Genomic DNA, 25,054 nt, shown 5'->3' with positions numbered 1-25,054 from the left:
AGGTATTTAACTTTTTGCTTCCCTTTTCAAAACATGCTGCTTTTGAAATTAGCAGAAGCATTATTGGAAGAATACGCCGTGACAGGGTGTTTATTATTGCTGCTTCTTGGGTGGTTATGGCATGCAGCCTATTATTAACACTACAGTTAAGGCATGGCACAGGCCCAGCATGACACATCTCAACGTGTTCTATGGTTTGAAGGGGGAATTACCAAGGTTTTGCAAAACTTTAAAAACTTGCATAAGACTTTTATAGTGGTTAAAAAAGAAATATGATTGTTTTAAAACACGAAAGTGCTACCTAACACGCAGTGTTCACAAAATTGAATCATTTAAAATTCTTAGAAACCCGAAACAAGCAATTAAGGATTTCTCTACGGCAACGACATCAGCAACTAGAAACAGGAAACTTCAACCAACCATCTCTCCCAGAAGTTCTAGGAATGTTACTTTATCCATGTGCTGACACCAAAAATGAAGATGGTAAAAAACTGAGATTAAAGGGAAAAGAAAGAGGAGATGAAGAGATGGGCACTGAGAGGAGAATCCCCTTGGATGTATAATTTGGATGGAGGAACCAAAAGGGAAAAGAAAGAGGAGATGAAGAGATGGGCACTGAGAGGAGAATCCCCTTGGATGTATAATTTGGATGGAGGAACCAAAAAATAATGGCTGATTTTCAGAGTGGACTGGTATTAGAAGCCGTATTGTATATGCTCTATGTATATGTTAAAATTTTTAGAACTATATTTGTAAAAATATTTTTATTTAAAACTTACCTCATAGCCAGCACTGTAAAAAAAATAAGCAAGAAAGAAAGAAAAGAAAAATGCTATGATGATAATATTAACTAATAGGTAGCTAGGATTTTATGAGTGATTAGGAGCAAATGTAGTTTGAAGCTCATATATCTATAAAGACTGTTTTTCTAAAATCTTCCTTTTCAAATATATAAGAAGTAGATTAAAAAAATATGAACTCTAAGAGGATGCATTCAAAAACATTACAAGAGATAATAATCTCCCTGGCCCTGAAGGAAAGCAGCACATGGATACTTCGGAGCACATATTAACTCTGAGCACCAAGACACTGCTCATACATGCCTAAATGAGATTTATTTTTGGCACTGCAAAGTCAAAAATGTTTTCAAAAATATTATTTTCTTAATTTTTTTTTCTGTAGGCAAAAATATCAAAGAAGAGAAACCTAAAATGATCTCAGAAAAAATAAAACCACAGGAAGAAAGCTGTCACGTTCTGGGTTTCAACTTCACAAAAGAATTTTTACTGGAGATTAGAGCTTTTCAAATCTCTTGTCATTCAGGATATGAAATTCTAATCCAGTGGCATGGCCAGTTGAGGTTCAGACTTAATCAAATATGCTGACTAGCTGAAACAGGAGGTGGCTTACTTCCTTACTTCTGGTTTCCATCTCAAACTGGCTCTTTTCTTACAAATTATGACAGTCACTTACTGTGCAAGCTATGAAAACTTCAAGTGGGGGAGGAGAACCCGTGGCCCCTAATTGAGTTGACTATATGAAGTGTTAGATCACCCTGATTCACCTCAGTCTCCTGTCTTTGGGGAATGGTTGAATTTTATATAAAGCCTATTTATAAACCACTGCAAGTGATACTTGCATTCATCTTACACTGTGACATCATTTCCTCATCAATAATTTAAGCATAAGAAATGGATGAAAGAGACTCTGCATGGACTTCTCCCACATAGAAAAACAGAAACCAACTCTACTAAGATATTAATTCAGTCCTCTTACCTTGTTCTTTGATCTGACGAATTTGCTTCACAGTTTCTTTTAAGATTGCACATTTGTCAGGTTTGAAGTTAAAGTTGTCTATATCATTAAAATTTGCAAAAATCAGCTCTGCAAGTTCTTCTATGTATTTATTTTCCTGTTCACGATTACGTTTCTCAGTGTTCCTTTTGGGGCTAAAGAGAAGGAACACATTTTAGTTAAGTATATGAAAAGATAAACACATTAAGCTAGTTTTAATAAAACATAGCAAACCTGAGTTACCTTTACAAACACAGAAGCACTTTAGGGGAGGAAAAACCAATTTTCCCTAAAGTCTTACATGTTTTTAAAATTCAAACATACATCAGTTTTTAATTATGTATTTATTACTTATGTGATTATTTGTTCAATGTGCTTAATGTCTCCCACTGAACTATCAGCTTCAACATGACAAGATTCTCCATGATTTTGCTTACTATTGTGCTGTGTTTCATACCACTGGGCCTCAAATTTATTGGCAAATAAATAAAGGAATGTTTTAAAAATGTAAAAGAGGTTACTTTTATAAATATTTGAAATGAAGATCAGTAAAAGAAGAAAGGCAAGTTAACATGGTTGTAAGTATAAATACATTTCAACGATTGTTGGTAAAACAAAAAATAATGAAAAGAAATCATGGTTTCAAACTTCTTTAGGATGACAGCAATCAAACCAAGCAGCCCTTTAAAGGTAATTTGAAAAGTCACAATATAGCTAGAAACAAAAGCGAAACTGACCTAGGATATTTGTTAACTGTCCAAGCTGAATGACAAGCAAAATATAAACAACCCATCCGGAGTTCAACTAAAGTTTTAAAAAGTTAATGGAGGGGACAATATCTTCTCATTTGAATCTAACAAAACTGCCAACTGAAATGTTTCTTTTGATAACGATGTATAAATATTTTCTCAAGTACAGTGGGAGGTTCACTAAATGATTCAAAACAATACAGTAAGGAAGAAAAGTGAGTTATTTAATAGAGCAGATTTCTGTATTTTTATATATTACACTAACTTTAAAGATTTGGAAATTTGCAACCTATGTTCATGTATTTGTCTCCATCAGTTTTATTTTTATTAAGTAAGACACCTAAAATATCACACAATTACTTCATTTTGGAGTAGTTCTGTGATTTATCCAGATCACCAAGTTACTGGAAGAGCAGGGAAAAGAATGATTTTTTTTCTTTCCCAAGTCCCACTTTTACACCTAGCTTTCATCTTATGAGGTGCAGCAAAAGGCGGCTAGCTGAAGGCTTAGAAGAGCCCAGTTCCCACTCTGGTCCCCTCTGCCTTTCTCTGCTACTCCCTCCAATTCAACCCTACTGCCCCACATTGCACAGGATAATAAATAGATGACAAATAGGTGAGAAAGGGAAGCTGGGTTACAAAGTGCCCTGAGAGAGCACTAGGCAGAAGGCTCAGAGACATGTACACCCAACCATGGCACCAGCTCAGCACAGCATTAGGTAGATAATAGCCTGCCCCTAGAAACAATTTCCATTTTATCAACTGCCTCCCCAAGTAGGACTCCTGGGTATTAAATGCAGTCTGACAGCCAGAAAGTTGTGGTTTACCAGGAAGCACGCTGCAGCCTGGGCTGGGATGTGGAGATAGGTTTGTTTTTTGCTTGGCAACCAGACTGGGAGAGAAGGGAATAAAAAACACTACTCTTCTTCCCCTCTTGATTACTTTTCCTATCCCCTCTTCCCTATTGTTTCCCTGTTTGATTTTTTTTTTTAAACTGGCTCTAAGACAGAAGTTGCTGTTTTCATTTAACTTTTAAGATATTTCATTGGGGGGCTGGGGAGATAGCTCAGTCGGTAGAGTGCTTGCCTTGTAAGCACAAGGCCCTGGGTTCGATCCCCAGCACCCCAAAAAAAAAAAAAAAAAAAAAAAGATATTTCATTGGACTGAAAAGTCCAAAAGACTGAAAAGTCTCTCTTCTACCTTTCTTCCCTCTTTGCCAAGTTCTCATCCATCAAAATGGGTAACAACTATCATCGTTGCTTAGTTATCCTACAAGATAAATATAGATGCTTTTTTTTCTTCCCTTTCTGTACAAATAGTGGTATGCTCCATTGACACTTTCTAAACCTGTTATCTCATTGTCACAATATTCTTAAGAGACTGTTTTCATATTAACCCACAGAATATTCTCATTCTTCATCATTGCTCTGTTGTGTTCCAGGTTACAGATGTACCACAGTTATTTAAAATTCCCTCCAAACACTTAGTTTTTGCCTAATCTTTTATAATTATAAACAATGTTGTAATGAGTAACTGCAAATGTGCACTTGCATATGTGAAAGCATATCTTAGAACTATTCCTAGAAGGGGAACTGCTAGTTCAAAGAGGATATGGCATTTATAATTTTGATACTGTCATATTACCCTACATGGAGGTTCTAACAATACACATTTCCAACCAAAATAGGTAAAATAAAACCTGCTTTAAATTTGTTTTTCCCCCCCACTGAAGAGTCACCATCTTTAACTCAAAAGAAAATGGACTTAACATTCCATGTCATTAAAAAAATTAAAACAAATAACCCAGTATAAAACTAAGAGCGATTTTTTTTTACTACAGCACCTACTTGTTACAACATTTTGTAATCTAGCAGAAAAGAAAATATGAAAAACTAAAGGTTATAGAATGAACTGATTGTTAAGAGTCAAATACACAGGGGACATCAGAAGTATATGCTTTCCTCTTCTTATAAAGAATAAAATCTTTAACTGATTAGCATATTCAAAATATAAGCTAAAACATATTTAAAAGTTTAACAGTTAAGGAAGAAAAATCAAACACAGTATATGAATCGGGAGAAAAAGCAATGCTAAAATGACAAAGAAAAATGCAAAGCTTTAACAGACAATACAGATTCTCCCTGCCCACCTCACCCCCAGTAAGAATCTAACCTGGGTCCAAGCTGGTCAGGACATTCCTTGCGCTTTCTTGTCTCTGCCCTGGATGGGTCAGAGGTATTTTCTCCCATCCCACTCATCTTGAACACATATCAGCAACTAAAATAAAAAAGAGGGATAAGAGTTGATGAAAAAGTATCTGAGCATTTTGCCAACAGTTAAAGAACTCTGAGTTCAATCAGAAATTTGACAACAGTAATTGATACATTAAGACGTGCATGTTTATAATAAAATACCTGATTGTTTGTTTTTTTTAACTTTGCTTAAAGGTTAAGCAAATGGAAAGGTTAACATTTAAACACATAAGAAACAAACCATCCTACCTCCTTGGGTCCAAACTCTTCAAACAGGAGTTGGATTTCAACAGCATGAGCTACAACCTGCTAGCCCTGGGATTGGGCTGTTGGCCTCCAGTTTCGGGGGCTTTCTTGCACCATGTGGAAATGACAGGTGTTGTAAGTAAGGGGCTCCTCCCAGTCTCTGTTTTGGGTTGGCCAATGTGGAGTCTGTGCTGTATGTAATAGCTCACCCATGACAGCCAGCCCGAGGAAGAAGCAGTGCTACAACACTTGATTGAAGGGTTCCAAGTTAAACCCGGCAGATCTGACACCCTTGTGGTGGCCCCGAGTTCCTGCCACTCAAATGGAGGCTCTTCCTGCCTACCTTAGGAAGCTGACGTGCAGGTTCTCCTACTGCCGCAGTCTCATTGCTCCTCCCTTGGTGCCCTCTCTCCAGGGCAGCTGGCCTCCCTCCCTGCACACTGCTGGGTGGCTTCCTCTCTCACATCCTGCTGCCTCAGACTTTCCTCCCCTCAGTTGGCTCAGGCTGCTATCAGCTCAGGTCTTTAGATGCACTCCAAAATCAGGGGAACTACTGCCTCTGAGGGGTGATGACCACCACAGCTCCTCTGTGCTGAATATTTTTCATAATAAGAGAATAAGTGTGCTCACAATGGTCAACGCTAGCAGAACCAAAATACTATTGGGAGTACAAAAGAATAAGGGAGTGACACAAGGCTGAAGTTCTAAAAAAGCAAGAGAGACTAACAAAGTAATAGGAAAGCAGAAAAGATTGCTACTCAATGTGCTTAATAATTGTTTAGAAAAGGAAAAAAAAAATAAATGCAGCCCTAAAGTACAAATCATCACTTAAAAATCTTTCCTAGAGAACCCATTCTATGTTATTTCCCCTTTCTCTGTTCCCCAGGCTTCTAAATTCATCTTTGCCCTTTACTTTTTTGTAGTGGCTTTTCTTCCTTTCTAGATTAGAAGAAGTCAGAGAGAAGGCTAAGTCAGTGGAAGACCAAGAACTTAAAGAAGACACCAGAGAGCAATAGGTCCATCAAGAACAAGAACAAAGAGCCAGGCAGGTTAAGGAAAGCAGTATCTGACACCCATCAATTGAATCACCACCACATACCAATTAAACTGCCCAGCTGCTTCCTTCGGTGGCGTCTGGGATGTCCAGTCTCACTACAACTGTTTCTTCTGGCCACTGTTCTGATCCAAGAGGGCAGTAGAGTCAATTGTTTTAAAGAGTCATGTGTAAGTAGAATGAAGAAATAGCCTATCAGCTGAGGAAGGTTGTGCCAATCACACAATTCAGGTCACATGGAGGATACAATTTGAAAGCTCATGCCTGAGCTTCCTGCTGGAGGGAGCAATGTAACCAAGTCCCAAGGTCCTGTACTGTGCTCACAGTTTTGGCCTGATAATAAATATAAATCTGTATTTAGTTACTATTCATTTAGTTTTTACTGTGTAACCCAGCAAATTATAGATTTAAAGACAGATTATGAGAGGCAGTATTGCAGAGAAGCCAAGGGCCAGTATCCATATTTGAGCTTCACCACTTGGTCAGCTGTGTGACCTTGACAAGTTATTTCATCCTTCATGCTGTAATGAAGATAGTCATTAGCATCTACAGCACAGGCTACCAGGTGGATGAGTAAATGGCAGAACTGGGAGTTATACACAGGCTTATAGAACTCCTACTCTTAACTAATGTTACAGTAGAGAGCCTCCTGATTATATAAGCTGTTCTTCCTCTATCACAGAGGCACAGGCCAGGGCAGGCAAGATTGGCCTAGATGGGCTTCTGTGCTTGATTCTGTTCCTGTTATCTAGACTTCATTCATTCATTCATTCATTCATTCATTCATTCATTCAACAAAGACTGCCTTGCCACTGAAAATGAAGTTCAGTGGCATGAGAAGCATACACAGTAATGTTGCTCTCGAGAAGACAGACTGACAGGGGAGATAGATTATATATAGGAAATACTCCAATAGGGACAAATATGTATTATACATTTGTCTTGCACTTCTCTGAACCTTGAGATCCACAAAAGGAGTAATGTGCTGGCTAGAAAGGAGGAAGCATGGAGCCCAGCCTGAGAACAGCGTAAGATTTTAAATGGGTCGGGTGGGAGTCAGGCCACTGCAGGAGGTTTGCAGGATCAGGAAAGAACAAACCTGACTGAATGCCAGAGTCCTTCTCAGACGATACCCTACAAACATTCATTTTTTAGTACTTCTTTTTAAACACAATTCCCATGGTTTCAACTCATGAGTGTGTGGGAAAAAACACTGCATACCCAACCTAAGTAAGCTTTCAACAAATAACCCTGGAAGCGGCTTTCTATAAGGCATTAAAATTTAAATAAATTTTATCATTAAAATATAATCTTCACCCGGGCACGGTGGCACAGGCCTGTAATCCCAGCGGCTCGGGAGGCTGAGGCAGGAGGATAGAGAGTTCATAGTCAGCCTCAGCAAAAGGGAGGCACTAAGCAACTAAGACCCTGTCTCTAAATAAAATACAAAAAAGGGTTGGGGATGTGGCTCAGTGGTCAGGGTGCCCGAGTTCAATCCCTGGTACCCACCCCCCAAAATATATAATCTTCAATATTTAGCAAAATGTCCCATATAGTAGGTGTAGATAATAAACTTTAGTGATGAAAATGTTTTTCCTTCCAGAGTATCACCAGGTATATTAGAAAAGTAGAGTAGTACCAGAAAAGTTGGAAAGCTTTTCAATGGACAATTAAAATGTGACTATTTTACTTAGTTATTTGTACTCAGTTTGGGGATTGAACATTAGGATCAGCATCATTTACTTTAAAATTTCCCAAAATATGTTAATTATGGTGACAGTGCATGAGGAGACAGCACTGGATATGTAGCACAAGGCCTAGAGATGAGGAGTGGAGCAGGAAGGTGTGTTTTCAGGTCTAAGTATAGTAAGACCATTTCAGCACACCGTCTGTTTTGCTTGTTCCACCCCAAGGTTAGTTTGTAAGCACTCACTTTGTAGTTTTAAAACATCACTAATTTACTCTTCAAGTAAGCTACATCTGTGCCAAGTTTCCCTTTTCATTATGTAATGGTACCTTAAACAAAATTTTCCTCAAAATCTTCAAGGTTTCTGCTTTATGAACATGATGGCTTTTTAATTTTTCTGGGCCTGCCCCATATGTCCTCTTTTCTGCACAGTTTTCCTGGGTTTTGTGTCCTCAGTAGATATTTCCAACCAACCCTCACACCACTAAAGGGAGAAAAGGTGGGTGGGAGAGGGCAAGGCTCAGAAGAGTTGGCCAAGTCAAGGAAAGAAGAGTCCCCTGCAGGCCCCATCAGGTTGGGGACTTGCCAACATCACAGGGGTGGCTCATCTGAATCCCTGCCAGTCACTCAGGGAAAACAAAAACGAAAAGAAAAGAAGACAGATCTGAGAGAAGTTTACAAAAAAAAAAAAAAAGAAAAAAAAAAAAAGAAAGAAAGAAAGAAAAGAAAAGGAAAGAGAGAAGCGGGTGGGAAGGGAGAGAATTTAAGGCTGGAGCAGGGAAGGGAGGAGAGTGGTGATGGGCAGCCTGAGGTAGCTGCTATCCTGGAGGAGACACGTAGATTTATGACTTGCTCTTCAGTAAGTGAACCAAATAAATAACAGTGAGCCTCATTAATGAGGTGCTCTAGGAGAAGAAGTGTGGCGCTCTCATTCAGATGACTGTCTGATATTTTTAACACCCTGTGTGAGGCTTGGCTGGCAGAGAGTGCCAGCATTTCACTTGTAGTATGTGATGAGGCCAGGTGAGTTCATTTTTTACCCCACAACTCAAAATATTGGGCAAGGCAGCAGCAACATAGGTAGAGAGGTCAGAAAAAATGATTTTCTTTTAGACTTACAGAAAAATATCTAAAGTAATCTAAAACTAAATGAGAGAAGAGTATTAATGCATTTTTTGTAAATCAAAGTTAAAAATTAATTTTCAATGAAAAAGTGGAAGATGGAAAATACTAAAGGACAGCATTTAAGGTCTAAAATTTTACTTTGTAGCCAGCCCTAAATGAACAGTTCCTTAACAGTTCTGCATGTTTTCAACAAACACATGAAATTAAAATTCTTGAACATGTCATTCTCAATTCTCAAACTGTTCAATGTAAATCACAAAAACTGAAAATGACACCAGTTAACTCTGGAGCTGATGGTAATTATAGTCACTGAGAGCAAACCAGTTTCTACCAGATGTTGGGGGTTGTGAAGGACAAGACTGGAAAAGAAGTTTCTCTTTGTCCATTCTTCTTATCTCTAACCACACAATATCCCTGCTAAAACTTCACTGTGACAGTACATCCTCCCTCTTATCCTTTGATATCAACATGTAGGAACTAGATAGTAGAGGAAAGTGCTACAGTCACAAGATTCACTAAGTTTTATTTTTTAAAAGTAACAATATTCTGGAAGGGGTGAACAATGCCAGTCAAATCCTTAGCTAAGGACAGAAAGCAAAATAAAGTGTCAAATCTTAAAAGCACATTCTTCTTTCACAGAACTCTTCCATATAACTTATAAGGTAACACAGCTATTGTTTGCAAAACAGCTTCATTCCATTAAAGCTAGTTTATCATCCAGAATTTGTGTAAACGATAATGTGTATTTTATCTTTTATCAGTACAGGCCATCTTCCAAACAACGCCTATAAAACTGTCAGATTTATTATGTGCTGCACAAATTCAGTAAAAGGATAATATGGTTGCTGAAATCCACACATAATAAAGTGATCAAACATCAGATCTGTTGCTAGCTCCAAGAAATATCCAAGAAAGTCCTTGCTTTGAGATGATATATACAATGAAATATCTCAAAGTAGAAACGAAACACAAAAAGTTGCTTAAACAACTTTTCTTATCAACACCTCCATGAGTACCTGCCTATTAAATCATCTAGCTCTTGAAGAGGGCAGAAAGGCCCTATAGCTTCTAAGGCCTTCCAGGTTGCATGTCTGTGTGCACGCGTGTGTGTGTGTACATATACTCAAGAGCACACAGTGCTGGGAATGGAACCAAAGGCCTCCCACAGCCTAGACAAGTGCTCGCCTGCTGAACTATACCAGGTTCTCTCTGAATTCTCTTTTCAAAAGATATATGAAACCATCATGTAATGTGTCAACTGATTCTACACAAATTTTTAAGACCAAGAAATGCTCAAGCAATAGAAAAGTATACATAAATCATCATTTAAATACTTCTCCATTTCTGTTCTACTAAACTATGAAAGGACAATCTTCCAGAGAGCTGTAATTGCTCAGAAACCCATCTTAAAAGCTAAAGGTACATTCTGTACTGATTTATCAAAAATGAAAACATTTGCTCATTCTAAGCACCAGTTTTTCCCCTCAAAGTATACTGTGTTCTTGGGGGATCCCTTTATTATACAAAAACAAAATTTTGGGGCCAGTCTCTGATAAGTCGAAGGAAACATAGTATCTAATGCTTCATAAACAGAATGTGCTTTTCAGCTGTGTATGCCTGAGAGAAGTAGAAAACGGTAGGCCAAACCTTGGGAGCCAGTCAGATGACACAGATAAAGACACCCAATTGATGGAGGAGAGGAAACACCTCCTTCCAAATAGTGTTAATTGGTCAAAATTACCCAAAGCAAACATTATTTTGGCAAGACCCAACTTTTGGCAACAGTTAAATAAATACTCTACGTAGACTATGCAAGGATATATTTTTGAGGCACATAAAGAAGCATCATATGTGCAAATAAAACAGAAGTAGATCTATGTAGATTTACTAAATAGAGGAATGAGAGCACATGGAAAAAAAATCAAACTTTTTCTTCCTGCTGGTAAACAAGTAATGCATTTAACACGGTGACAGAGGACACTACACATTTCAAGATATTTTACTTGGTAAAATGGTATAATATTTTCCCCAAAGCATTATTATTCTTTTTACCAGATCATAAGGACACGTTTAACTTTTATCTTTACATAACACTGTGGTGCTTCTTGTTTTTCACATAACAGAATTTTAATTTACCTCACATTATACAGTCTGCATTATAGACACACTACAGTCTGTACCTACAGATTCACTCAAAAAACTGCACATTAATTCAGTGACAACAGTCAGCTTGCAAAGTTAAGGGAGACTCACTGCAAATAAATCCAGAATAAAAGACATCTTATTTGGAAACAAATGCTCAGTTCAACTTTCTAGTTTACTGCAACATACTGTACATTTGACTTTTTAAATAACTGCAAAATAAATGCCAGCCATAAACTCCTCTCATTAGGACATGATTTTCAATAGTAAAACACTAGCAGTTTACAGTTGGGTACAGGATTAAAGAAAACAACATATCCTACAACTACAACTACTCTCCAAGTAAAATGGCTTTAGCACCTACCTTCCGTATGCTGTATCTTAGTCCATGAAACAGTAATAACAGTGTATAAACAAATGTTTAAGCTAAAAATTCCTTCCTTCTCAATATGCTCTGCTCTTAGATTTACTTTTGTATAATGGCCTCAAAGTGGTATGTTAGACAGTAACTAGAAGACATATTCCATTTTCTGACTGAAAGCCAATAATACTCATGAATTTTTTAGCTGAAAGACACTTCAAGATGCCATTGGGAAGACTGTAATAAACACATTAGGCTGCAAATGGGCAGCAGCAGCTCTTTAATACATGCTGCAATAATCAAATAAATGGCTAAATTCATGTTCACTAGTGACACAAATATTTTTCTGTAACATTTTCATCATCTACCTATCTCTTAAAGAAGGGGGATGAAACCTCTTAAAAGTCTTGCTGGCAAAATTCAGTACAGAATGTGTAAGTAGCAGAGAGCTGTTCTACACTCTCTTTACCAACAGGGGGAAAATGTCTAGTCTGACATCAGTGGCCTGAGATGGTTTCTACTTTCGGAATTCTCATAGGCTAAGTTCCTTAACATAGCCAGTCACTGGGCTGCTTATATATCCAACGACGTCACCCGGTGCTAATATGGCCAGGAATAGTGAGATTAGGTTTTAATAAGGTCTCAGATGAGCAAACATCACAGGAAGAAGCTGCATTCCTCACATAATGCAACATTTTCCTTCCCTTCAAGCAGGGTATATAGTCTCTATTTAGTATTCTATTTAGTTTTCACTGAAGGCTTAAGCAGTCATCAAATAAGGACTATAATGTTAGTGCTTGTGTTTGAGTTTCATAATTTCCAGATTAAAATTAAATGATCTTTTCTGGTCTTTTTTCCCTTTCTTTTTTTTTTTCTTTTGTGGTACTGGAATTCTAGGACCTTTCCCATGCTGAGCAAGCATCTGGCTACACCCCCCAGCCTGCAATTATCTTTCTTTATTTTGAAACTCCTTTTAAATTTCCTTATGAGATAAAAAAAAAAAAAAACTTCCTAATTTATGAGAGAAACTTACTGAAATGAGAAGGGAAAGATAGCCTGTACTTATACAAAAAGTTTTTATATTATATGAATTTTTAGAAGTTCCTAAACAGATAAATGAGAGTACTCTCTCACACTATGTCTTCTTTTGTATTGAGGACTTGGGAGTTAGGCATTTTGCACCTATCTCCCTGCTTAAAACCCCATCTTGAAGATATGTTTAGATGTGTGTGTGTGTGTGTGTATAGAGAGAGAGACATATATCTACATCTATCTATCTTACAGATTATTTAACCTCTCTGACCTGCTTCCTAGTAATTTACCTCAGTCACAGAAAATAATGGGTCAGGATTCAAATTCAGGTTTAATTCAAATAACTATCATTTGTTGAGTGCTTAGCATGTTGGCAGGTATATCCCACATATTTTGCATAGATATATTTATAATAACATATGATTAGCACTATTTTACGAAAGAAGAAATTGAGGTACAGAAGAGATAATTTAATTTGACCAAGGCCACATGGAAGTTTTAGTTTGCTTTTATAAGCAAATCTAAACAGTTCCTCAATTCTTAACCACTGTATTGTGGGTACTAAAGGTTCCTATTCAGTACTCTTAATACTTTCACTGAACAGAGAAATTTATAAACTTGAGTTTAATTACGTAAATCAATATATTTTATTTTATTTTCTGTGGTCCTGGAGATTGAGCCCGGGACCTTGTGTAGGTTAGGGAAGTACTCTACCACTGAGTGCTTCTCATGCTTCAGAAATCAGTATATTCTAATTTAATTTAGTAAACAGTGACTATATAATATGAAAGTTGTGTTTTTTATTTTGCTAAAAATGTGCCAATATCATTGTAAAATGCAAACTAATTCTTTCTATAAAAGATATACACACTTTAGAATCATCCATCCATTCCTCCAATAAATAATAATGCTCCAGGTACTGTTGAAGACACTGGGGACAGAGCCATGACACAGCATATAAAAGTCCCTGTCCTCCTAAAGCTCACATTCCAGTGCAGAAAGGAAACCATACCTCAATTAACAAGCAATTATTCTTTGAAGACAAAGGAAATATTATTGTTATTACTGAATTTAGTATGAAGTTAATGAAATAAAACCAGCTATGAATTTTCTCTGGCATACCAAGAATGCTCAATTTCATCCTAAACACTAAGAAAAACCTCCTTATTTGACATAATAAGAAAAAGGAATTGGTTGATTTAAAAATTTATTTATGAAGAATAATTATGCAAAATGATACATACGATTTTAATTAATCATTTCATTTTAACACTACACATGAAAGTTTAGGTATTAGTCCTCATTGGAGTTTCAGTATCTATCTTGCATAAATCAAATCCACAATTAAGATACTATTATTTCCAATTTTTATTAAAACAGACCTAGGACTTACAGACACTTAATTGTTCTTAAAAGTTCTTTTAAGGTACAGATTTTTGTTATTTTTTTCCTAGTCTATTATGACTGTGCTGCATATACCCATTTAGCAGCAAGTTTTGTCCATTTGATTTTGAGCCCTAATTTTCATAGAAACAAATGTGTATTTTCAAATGCATGTAATAGATTACATAATATTTAATTAAACTGTGCAATTACAATAACTAGCACAACTGGCAAAAATTGATTTGGAAACAAGAATCTAGCTCTTGGTGGGCACACCGGGCTGCAGAAACGTGGGGTATACTGGAGTTGCTCATCAGCCTGTGGCAGTCAGAGGGTGGCAGCATCAGGCCTTGATTTACAGAGAATATGAATCATGAGGATATTCCATGCTGAGTCCAACAGAGATTGATCAAGAAAATCAGAATTCACACAAAGCTAAACTAAGGGCAGAGGTCAACAGCCATTCAACAAATATTACTGAAATCTATTATGTGCCAAGCACAATTCTAGGTATTAAGGAATACAGCAATGAACAAAACAGACCCAAGTCCATGACTCAGGTTCCAAAAGGAAAGCTGGTAGGTGAGGGATCATAAAACAAAATATTTACCATATCTGATCATGATTAAAGCTATAGATGTACTTTTTTTGTTGTTGAAAAATAAGGTAGATTAGGACAAGTTTAAAATAGAAGGGGGTGAGGTCGGGCATGGTGGCACACATCTGTAATCCCAGCTACTCAGAAGGCTGAGACAGATTTCAAATTCAAAGCCAAGCCTCAGTAACTTAGCAAGACTGTCTCAAAATAAAAAATATAAAAGGGCTGGGGTTTGGCTCACTGGTTAAGCGCCCCTGGGTTTAATCCCCAGTATGAAAGAAAAAAAAAAGAAAGAAGGAGTGAAGGGGAACTTTTCATGTAGTACTCTGATCAGTAATAACTGAGCAAGTTCTAAGGGAATGCAAAACAGTCACAATTTAACTTATTATGCAACCATTAAAGCAAAATATATGACTTCTCTCATGTAGAAGAGAAGAAAAAGGAAAACAAAAAATCAAATGGAGATCAGTAGAGGAAAGGGACAAAGGGTAGGAGTCAGGGAGGGAGGGGGAAAATGCCAAGGAGGGGGAAAATGCCAGGAAGTGGTATTGGCCAAATTATCTTGTTATATTGTGTGCATGTACGAATGCATAACAATAGTCCCATCAATGTGTACAATGATAATGCACCAATAAAAAATGAGAAAAAAAAGTAAAACATGAAAAGTTGTACAACATCATGGCTAAGTGTACAACTTCTGGTGTCAATTTTGGTTTGGAATCCCTGGAACACCACCTTTTAATAAAGTGACCTGGGGAAGTTATTTAATTAACCTCATTGGACCTCAGTTTCTTCATTTGTAAAACTGGAGCAATAATAAGATATAGATGCTTATTGAGAGTAGGAAATATAAAGAAGTCTGGCACATAGTAAGGGCTTATCTAATTAAATATATTATTTGAATTTAATAGTATGTGGATATTTATGAAATAATCTAAGCTGTTGGTGAAAACAGTTGGAGAGGAAAATTATACAAAAAAAATTAGAAGAAATGTTACCAAAGTATTAGCAGTTAAATTATTTTGATAAGGACTATGGGAGTAATTTTTTTATTATTTCCCAAATTTCCTTACAATAATACATCAGTTTTATGAGTGTACAATAGGAAAAAAGAAAGATGGGGGGGGGAAGAAACCTGGTAAAAACAAAGTCTAAGAAAATCAGAGATTCCTTTATAAAACCAGTTCCTTAAGAAGCAAATTATAAGTGTGCAGATTTCTTTCATGCAGATTTTCTAGAAGACTCCTGCAAAAATGAGGTGAACCTATGCTACACTAAGTTGCATTAAGACTGCCCAAATTAAATGAAATGAGATTTATTTTACTGCTGAGATTTACCAACAAAATTGTAAGTATAAATTATTTCCTTTGGTCAATCAAGGTCAATCAATTTCTATAGTAATTTCCAAACCACCATAACTGTATACTTATATTTTAATTTACATTTCTCCAAATTTATCCTAAGTTCTTTCTTATCAGAAAGTCAGAAACTGACTTACTATATCCTGTGCTCCTTAACTTTATGAACTTTCTCATGTTTTCTCCCCTGTGTGACTCTTTTGGAACAGGAGCTCTCCAGCAAAGGTTACAAAAAAATGCTCTTTTCCTAAGAAATACTTTATTGTCATGAATAACTGATGGTTCCCAATCTCTAGTTCCAAGTCTGCCACGGAATATTATAACAAAAATGACACTTCCTCTGCACCAGGGACCAGTGCCTCCTCCTGGCACCCATCTTCCTCTTCAGCCGGTCCAGTTCAGCACCAGGGGTTGCTGGCCCACACTGCTGCCTCCCACTCCAGTTACTGATGGGACTCATTCCTCCCTCCCTTTACTCCATTGCACTCATTCAACTCTCAAATTTTCTTTAGAGTGCTTGATCTCTAATTAACAGGAGAAGAAAGGAGAGCCAAAACTTTTAAGCATGTTCCAGGGAAAAAGTACAGGATCTAAATTAAGGACTTGAAGTTAGAGAAAAAAACAAGGTATATAGTTATAGCCCTTTGGCAGTATAAATTACATTTCCTTACTAGGGTACAACCCATGCAAGAATTATTATTATTATTTTTTTGAAATGTGCTTTTGATGTGCTCTGTTTTCTACCATTCTTCTATACAAGTGGAAAATGAACATGGAGGGAAAACCTGGTTTGGGAAGACCTCTGATTCATTTTGTCACCATACAAATTCTTACACTTACTTTTGGTCAAATTATTATAATAAATCTAAACAGTATTTGCTATGAGGCAATGGTTGGTATTAAAAAGAAAAAGGGTTGGGCACGGTGGTGCACACCTGTAATCTCAATGACTTGGGAGGTTGAGGCTGGAGGATCACAAGTTTAGGGCCAGCCTCAGGAACCTGGGCAAGGCCCTGTCTCAAATTTTCTAAAAAAGGGTTGGGCTGTGCTATAGCTCAGTGGTGGAGTGCCTCTGGGTTCAATCTCCAGTACTACTACTACTATTAATGATGATGATGATGATGATGATGATGATGATGATGATGATTTTTTAAAAGGCAGTTCTGGAGCAAGAGTCCTGTTCACCTCCAACCCCAAACCAACTAAGCACTTTTTTGGTAACTAATACAAACCTTACAGAATAATTTGCTGAGAATTACTGGAATTTAAAAGTTTTCTATAAGAATTATTTGAAAAGAAATTTTAAATTACTTTGTTATGTGAAGATGTGAGCTGAAATGATAAACATTTGTTTTTGTTTCTCAAATATAAGATTTTGGTAAACATCAAAACTAACCATAACATTAAGTTTACAAGAGGTTTCTATTTTAGCTTAAGTTTCAAACTTGGAACACAAACAGTTGTCTGTAGAAGCATAATCATATTGCTATCATTAGGACTGACAATAGAGCCCAGTTTTCTCTGACTTCAAGGTAAGAGGTCAGGGAGCGTTCTAGTTTCAGGGAACTTTATGAAATACACAGAATAGCCCAGAGAAGATACAAATGCAGAGTTTTTTCCTCTTTTTGGAATGAAAATATGACCAGACTCAAAAATAATAGCTTCTAATTACCTCTTGAGTAGTTAGTACAAATTTAAACCCAAATGAGCTTGAAGTACATTACAAATAATAAATTGATGGACTAAATAAGAGCAGTCTAGAACAGGCATTAAAAAGATTAAAACAAACTTCTCTGATTTTATGTGTTGTTTTCCACCTTTGTTTTAAAAAATTTATCAGTCTTAAAATGTTTTTGCACTGAAAGAATAAAGAACAATTGTTTTGTAAAGCCTACATCTTGTTTGGCCATATCTAGCAAGTTTTACACATGCAATGAAATTTCAAATAAATTAAGATAATTGCTTGACACCATAGAGATAGCCGACTGCATTATATTCCTTCTGTCTGGTACCAAAATCAAAGGGATCAGAATTCATTAAGCTTCAATTCAAACCTTGGTTTCAGTTGGGTTAAAATGATGGAGAGAAAATTAAGCCAGGTCTCAGAGGCATCATGACTCATTTTATCTGTGTTCATAAGCACACACGTATGATTTCTTTAGTTTAGTGTTTTCTTTTTAAGTTAATAGTTCAGAACCAAGAGCAGTAACTATTACTTAGGGCAAAGACATATTTGGATAATTAAGTTTGAGAAGGTTAAGTTTATAATTCATACAGGTTTCCTTTTGGTATTAAAATGTAACTTAAATTGCAGGCTTTTAACTTAAAATCTATTTTCATTTATCTCCTTCTGATGTTCAATTCAACTGTCCTGATAATTACGGAGTAGCTGCTAAGGGCAAATTGCTGTGCTCTGTGGACACTGCGATACAATCACTGAGTAAGAAACAGAACTCAATCTCAAGAAATGAAAAATAAGGAAGAGAATACAAGTAGGGAACTAACTAACATGGAAGACAGTATACATGACAGGTACAAAGTGCTAATGAGGAAGAAATTACTTCTTATGGCAGGGGGACTTGGCAAAATTTTATGAATTCCTGGGCTGGGTTTTGGAGAATAGACAGAATTCTCCAAAGGTGGGGTGGTGGTGAGCACGTACAAGATACTTTCAGGACCCCAGGGGGTGGCATTTGAGAAAAGCAAGGATGGGCTAGAAGTGACTCAATGAGCGTGTGGTTAGCCTGGCCTTGGGACCTGCAGATGGGAGAGTCTGAATTCTCTGGCCCACATTGCCACCAGGCCCTGGTTGGTGCTGCTGTACCCTACCCAAGCCAGAGCAGTCCTAAAACTGTGCTTCTCAAAGTGTCACCTAGGGGCTGTCAGTAATACCCTCTGGCTCTAGACCAGCTCCCTGAATGAGAGAGATCTAGGCTGGGCTTGGCCCTCTGCCTGTCACGCTAGCCCTGCAATGCTGACCCCACTGAGGCTGAAGAGCAACTGCCCCAAACTTCAGAGAGTGATTTTCCTATCCCACCCCAATGACCAGACATCAGATTAACTTGTAGTAATTATCTTTCTCTCTGAGGGAGAATAAAGGGGAAAAAAACGCAGTAGGCATTTCATTCATTCAATTCTACTTAGTTCCCAGGATTTGGTTAAGAACTTACTTGCAGAGCTTGAAAACCTTAAATGCTAGAAAAAGTAGTAGTAGTTTCTGTTAATTTAATAAGCTGTAAGCACAATGAAAAGTTTTGAGCTACAGATGGTAAAATTACAGTTATGCTAGAGAGACTAGCATGGCAGTGGCATAAAGACATTTCTGGCAGTGTGGGGAGGAGAGGCTGAAGGAGAGCTGATAGAACACTGCAAAAAGCCACATATGGTATGAGTGCATTTATGTGAAATGTCCAGAATAAGCAAATCCATAGAAACAGAAAGTAGATTAGTGGTTACCAGGGGCTGGGGCCGGGTGAGGAGTGGTTGGGGAAATAGAGAGTGACTGCTAATGAGTACAGGGTTTCTTTTTGGGTTGATGAAAATGTTCTGAGATTAGATAATGATGATGGCTGTACAATGTGAATAAACTAAGTCACCACTGAATATACTTTTTAAGGCTAAATTTTATGTTATGTGAATTTAAAGTCAAAAAAGCTATTATTAAAGACAAACAAACCAAAACCCCCAGAAAACAACAACAAAAACCATAAGCTATAAACCTTGATGCTAATAACCTGGCAAAGCCATGCAACAGAGAAATGGACAGTCTACAAGTATCTAGAATATACAGTATAAGCAAGAAGCACCTTTCTAATAAATTCAACCCAAATGAATTTTCCTTATTCTTTTTATGAAAGAGATTGAAGTACAAATTTAATTTTTTTCTTTCCTTTCTGTGGTACTGGAGATTTAACCCAGTACATCCCCAGTCCTGTTCTGTTCTTTTCTTCTTTTCTTTTGAGACAGGGTCTCCCGAAGTTACTGAGGCTGGTCTTGAACTTGCCATCCTCCTGCCTTGGTCTCCAAGATGCTGGGATTACAGTCATGTACCACAAGGTCTGGCCGAGAATTCAATTTTTTTTTTTTTTTTAGAGGTTTTTGCTCAATAAGAGTAACACATGCCTCCAATAGGCAGTTTAGAAAATACAAAACACTTAAGAATAAAATAGCACATATTCTTACTACCCAGAGAATCACTATTACCTGTTTAATATTTTTAAATCCATGTGCATGTAAAATTTAAGTACAAATTGTATAAATATTTTATAGCTGGTTCGTTTGTGTTTTCTAAATGTTAGCCACTAAAATTTTTTCATGGCATTAAATATGTCTTTATAAACACAATTTTTAATGGTTTGATAATATCCCATCATATGCACAATAGCCTCGAAAAAAATAAAATACCTGGGAATCAATCTAACAAAAGAGGTGAAAGTCCTCTACAATGAGAACTACAGAACACTCAAGAAAGAAATTAAAGAAAACCTTAGAAGATGGAAAGGTCTCCCATGTTCTTGGATAGGAAGAATTAATATTGTCAAAATGGCCATACTACCAAAAGTGCTATACAGATTCAGTGCAATTCCAACTAAAATCCCAATAATGTACCTTACAGAAATAGAACAAGCAATCATGAAATTCATCTAGAAGAATAAAAACCCAGAATAGCTAAAGCAATCCTTAGCAGGAAGAGTGAAGCAGGATATATCGCAATACCAGATCTTCAACTCTACTACAAAGCAATAGTAACAAAAACGGCATGGTTTTGGTACCAAAATAGACAGGTAGATCAATGGTACAGAATAGAGGACATGGACACAAACCCAAATAAATACAATTTTCTCATACTAGACATAGGTGCCAAAAATATGCAATGGAGAAAAGATAGCCTCTTCAACAAATGGTGCTGGAAAAACTGGAAATTCATATGCAACAGAATGAAACTAAACTCCTATCTCTCACCCTGCACAAAAATCAACACAAAATGGATCAAGGACCTTGGAATCAGACCAGAGACCCTGCATCTTATAGAAGAAAAAGTAGGTCCAGATCTTCAACATGTCGGCCCAGGATCAGACTTCCTTAACAGGACTCCCATAGCACAAGAAATAAAAGCAAGAATCAATAACTGGGATAGATTCAAACTAAAAAGGTTTCTCTCAGCAAAGGAAACTATCAGCAATGTGAAGAGAGAGACTACAGAGTGGGAGAAGATCTTTGCCACTCATACTTCAGACAGAGCACTAATTTCCAGAATCTATAAAGAACTCAAAAAACTCTACATGAAGAATACAAATAACCCAATCAACAAATGGGCTAAGGAAATGAACAGACACTTCACAGAAGAAGATGTACAAGCAATCAACAGATATATGAAAAAATGTTCAACTTCTCTAGTAATAAGAGAAATGCAAATCAAAACTACCCTAAGATTCCATCTCACCCCAATTAGAATGGTGATCATCAAGAATACAAGCAACAATAGGTGTTGGAGAGGATGTGGGGAAAAAGGTATACTCATACATTGCTGGTGGGGTTGCAAATTAGTGCAGCCACTCTGGAAAGCAGTATGGAGATTCCTCAGAAAGCTTGGAATGGAACCACCATTTGACCCAGCTATCCTACTCCTCAGCCTACACCCAAAGGACTTAAAATCAGCATACTACAGAGATACAGCCACATCAATGTTCATAGCTGCTCAATTCACAATAGCCAGATTGTGGAACCAACCTAGATGCCCTTCAATTGATGAATGGATAAAGAAAATGTGGTATATTTGTACAATGGAATATTACTCAGCCATAAAGAATGATAAAATTATGGCATTTGCAGGCAAATGGATGAAAATGGAGAATATCGTGCTAAGTGAGATAAGCCAATCTCAAAAAACCAAAGGACGAATGATCTCACTGATAAGCGGATGATGACACATAGTGGGGGGGAGGGGGCAAGAATGGAGGAAGGAGGGACTGTATAGAGGGAAAAGAGAGGTGGGAGGGGTGTGGGGGGGGAACCAGAATGAATCAAACAACATTACCCTATGTAAATGTATGATTACACAAATGGTATGCCTTTTTGCCATGTACAGAGAATCAACATGTATCCCATTTGTTTACAATAAAAATAAATAAAAAAAAAAAGAAATGTAGAATAAAAGTTTCCTAACCTCAAAAAAAATCCCATCATATGAATATAGCACAATATATATAAAGAATTTTCAATATGTAACAGATTGTTCTACTTTTTTGCTACTATAAATAATAGTGATGAATATTATTTATATAAAATTCGATCCACATTTCTAACTATTTAACTATTTAGTCTTACAAATGTAACTACCAGATCAAAGGGTTTAACCATATTTAAGTCTATCCATATATACAGTCAAATTATTTTCCAAGAAGGCTATATTAATTTACAACGCCCTTGGCAGGAGTTCCCATCTCACAATTAATAGTAATGGGTACTCCAATTTTATAAAAATGCTTCACTAATTTGAAGATTATGGCATGACATTGTTTTAAAATTTAAACTGATCACTGGTAATTGAACATCTTAGAAATATTTATAGCACTGCATTTTTTACTCTGATAAAAGAATGTTGAGTTCAGGTATGCTATAAATAGAGTTAAATTAGCTAGGCATTTGATACAATGCTATTAAGGACACAAAAGCAAAATGTGGGGTCTACTGGTGGTTCCCAAATTTGGCCACTGGTGAGAGGAGCTTTAAAAAAAAAAATGCAGATTTCTGGTCAGGTCTGGTGGCTTGTGCCTGTAGACCCAGCACTCTGGAGGGCTGACTTGAGTCTAGGAGTTCAAGGATACCCTGGATAACATACTGAGACTCCATCTCAAAAACCAAAAACCAAACACCACACACACACACACACAGAGTCACATAAATTTCCTGGCTCCACCCCATATCAACTAATGCAGAATCCCTTCAGGAAGGACCCCTAGGGCATCAGCTGAAGCCTGTGGAGCAATGACTGTAAGAGCAGCACTGGAACTACAGGGCTATGTGGCAAAAGGAAAAAAAGAGTCGAGGTCAGTGGAATGACATTCTCAGTGTCAACAGATTGTCTTTTTTGGCTCTCTTGATAGGTCACTACGTCTTCCACAGTCCAGTTCCACAGAAGCTGCAATTCTCTCACTACACAGACGGTAGGGAGAGGAGAGGGGGCCACACTCTCCTCAATCCTCAGAGCATCACTCTATTTATAGGAACCTCTGTATAAACATCTCTGCTCCTCTGCAAACACCTTTTTCTCTACCCATGCCGTAGGACACTATCTACCTTTCTTTCTCTAAAATTTACCAACATTTACCCTCTATATTTACTAAAGCTTTCAGCATCTGATATGTTCTTCCTCTCTAGTTGAAATCTGATCTTCATTCTGAGTGATTTTAGAGACCATGTGGATGAGCTAAATACTGTCCTTATCTATTCCAATTAGGTTCCCCTCTGTAAAACAGCTTTTTTTGCTTCTGTGACTAAAAGACCTAACCAGCACAACTATAGAGGAGGAAAGGTTTATTTGAGGGCTCACGGTTTTAGAGGTCTTAGTCCATAGAAGGCCAGCTCCATCCCCCAGGAAGACTGTGGCAGAGGGAAAGAGCTTACATGCTGATCAGGAAGCAGAGAGAGTCTCCACTTACCAGATACAAATATATACCCCAAAGCCATGCCCAAATGCCCACCTCCTCCAACCACACCTTACCACTCCAGTTACCATTCAGTTAATCCCTATCGGGGATTAAACTACTGATTGGGTTAAGGTATTAATCCAATCATTTCTCCAACAAACCTTGCATTGTCTCACACATAAGCTTTTGGGGGACACCTCACTCCCAAACCTTAACACCCTCCACCTCACTTCAGTCACAGCTGCATAGGATCACACCTTGAATCTTCTTATTGTCCAGATTTTTCCCACTTGAACGCCACTTTTGCCCCCACCTCCTAGCAGAGTGGCTTTCTTACTGTCTTCTCCACATAAGTGGCCGTCAGTGCATAAAGAATCTGGGCTCTTGCCCTTTTCACATCTCCTTTCCTTCACTCCTAGCTCATCACCTTCAGCGCTCTTGGCTCCCTTTCCTACCTCTCAAGGAATACATTCTCCAAACCTCATCCTAAGCATTCTCCACTCCTAAAAGTGGGCAGCTGGGCACTGATGGAGAATATCACACAGCTCTAGGGGAAAGAGTGCCACAGACATTCCAAGACTCTTGAAACTGCCTGGGCTATTCATAGTCCTGCTGGCAAACCCTGTGCTTTGTTCTCAGATCAACTCCTTCTATATATTTCAACAAGTATTTCCAGTTTATACAACTTCCGCAAATGACTGTTCAATCTGATTTCCCTCAACTTCCCTTCCTCTTTTTTTTTTTTTTTTTTTTTTTTTGTGGTGCTGGGGATTGAACCCAGGGCCAGGCAAGCACAACCACGCTACCAACTGAGCTATCTCCCCAGCCCTCCCTTCCTCTTTAAAAACATATTTTTAGATGTTAATAGATCTTTATTTTATTCATTTATTTATATGTGGTGCTGAGACTCAAACCCGGTGCCTCACACATAACAAGGCAGGCGCTCTACCACTGAGCCACAACCCCAGCCCCTTCCCTTCCTCTTACTTAAAAAGATATTCGCTGGTCTTCAACATGGCTCTGGGGTCACTAAGGATGTGTAACCCTTCTTGTAAACACTAACTACTTCAAGCCATTTCTGTTCCCCTCTCCACCTTCTCTGAGACCCTACTGCAACAGTTGTGGCGTCTAAGTCCCATGTTTTTAATTTCTTCCTCTCCATTTCCACCTACTCATATACACAGGTCCCTGGAGTCTGAATCCTCCAGCTACCATATGATCTCACATTACCTTTACTTCTACGTCGGTCCACAGAGTATAGGTCTGCAATACTACAGTTCAGACTTGCTATCCCTTTCCCCTTATTCCACAATCCAAAGCAATTGCCTTTCTCCATTAAATGTGCCTCCCTTGTCTTCATGACACACTAATGCCAAAGCCTACAGATATTGAAGCACATGGTATGTGATACCAAACCCTTCCACTGTGCTGCAACACTCACCATCACGCCCTGGCAAAGCCCCCCATGATTCCTCCCAGAATCTATTCCATGACAGTACTCCACTGGTCTTTCTCTTAAACCATTTAATCTCTCTTCCATCTCTTTTATGGGATCTTCTTCCTCTGTGTAGTAACCCAGGCTTCCACCTTGACCCAATAATCTTGTCAGTCAGCTTTGTTTTAA

General features: G+C 37.6%; 1 protein-coding gene across 5 annotated transcripts in view; it reads right to left on the bottom strand.

Annotated features, from left to right (window-relative positions):
* The window catches only part of Ncoa2 (nuclear receptor coactivator 2), a 261,914-nt gene that overhangs the window by 85,847 nt on the left and 151,013 nt on the right, over nucleotides 1-25,054 (bottom strand). For all 5 annotated transcript variants that reach the window (XM_047548762.1, XM_047548788.1, XM_047548796.1 and 2 more), the window contains exons 3-4: nucleotides 4,716-4,820; nucleotides 1,777-1,949 (exon numbers count right to left, since the gene is read on the bottom strand). In XM_047548762.1, the coding sequence (XP_047404718.1) occupies nucleotides 1,777-1,949; nucleotides 4,716-4,801 (259 nt within the window). In that variant the 5' untranslated portion in view covers nucleotides 4,802-4,820. The remainder of the gene's footprint in view (nucleotides 1-1,776; nucleotides 1,950-4,715; nucleotides 4,821-25,054) is intronic.

Source organism: Sciurus carolinensis, chromosome 1 (assembly GCF_902686445.1).
Source record: "Sciurus carolinensis chromosome 1, mSciCar1.2, whole genome shotgun sequence".
Classification (NCBI taxonomy): domain Eukaryota; kingdom Metazoa; phylum Chordata; class Mammalia; order Rodentia; family Sciuridae; genus Sciurus; species Sciurus carolinensis.
This window is presented reverse-complemented; position numbering and strand designations above follow the sequence as displayed.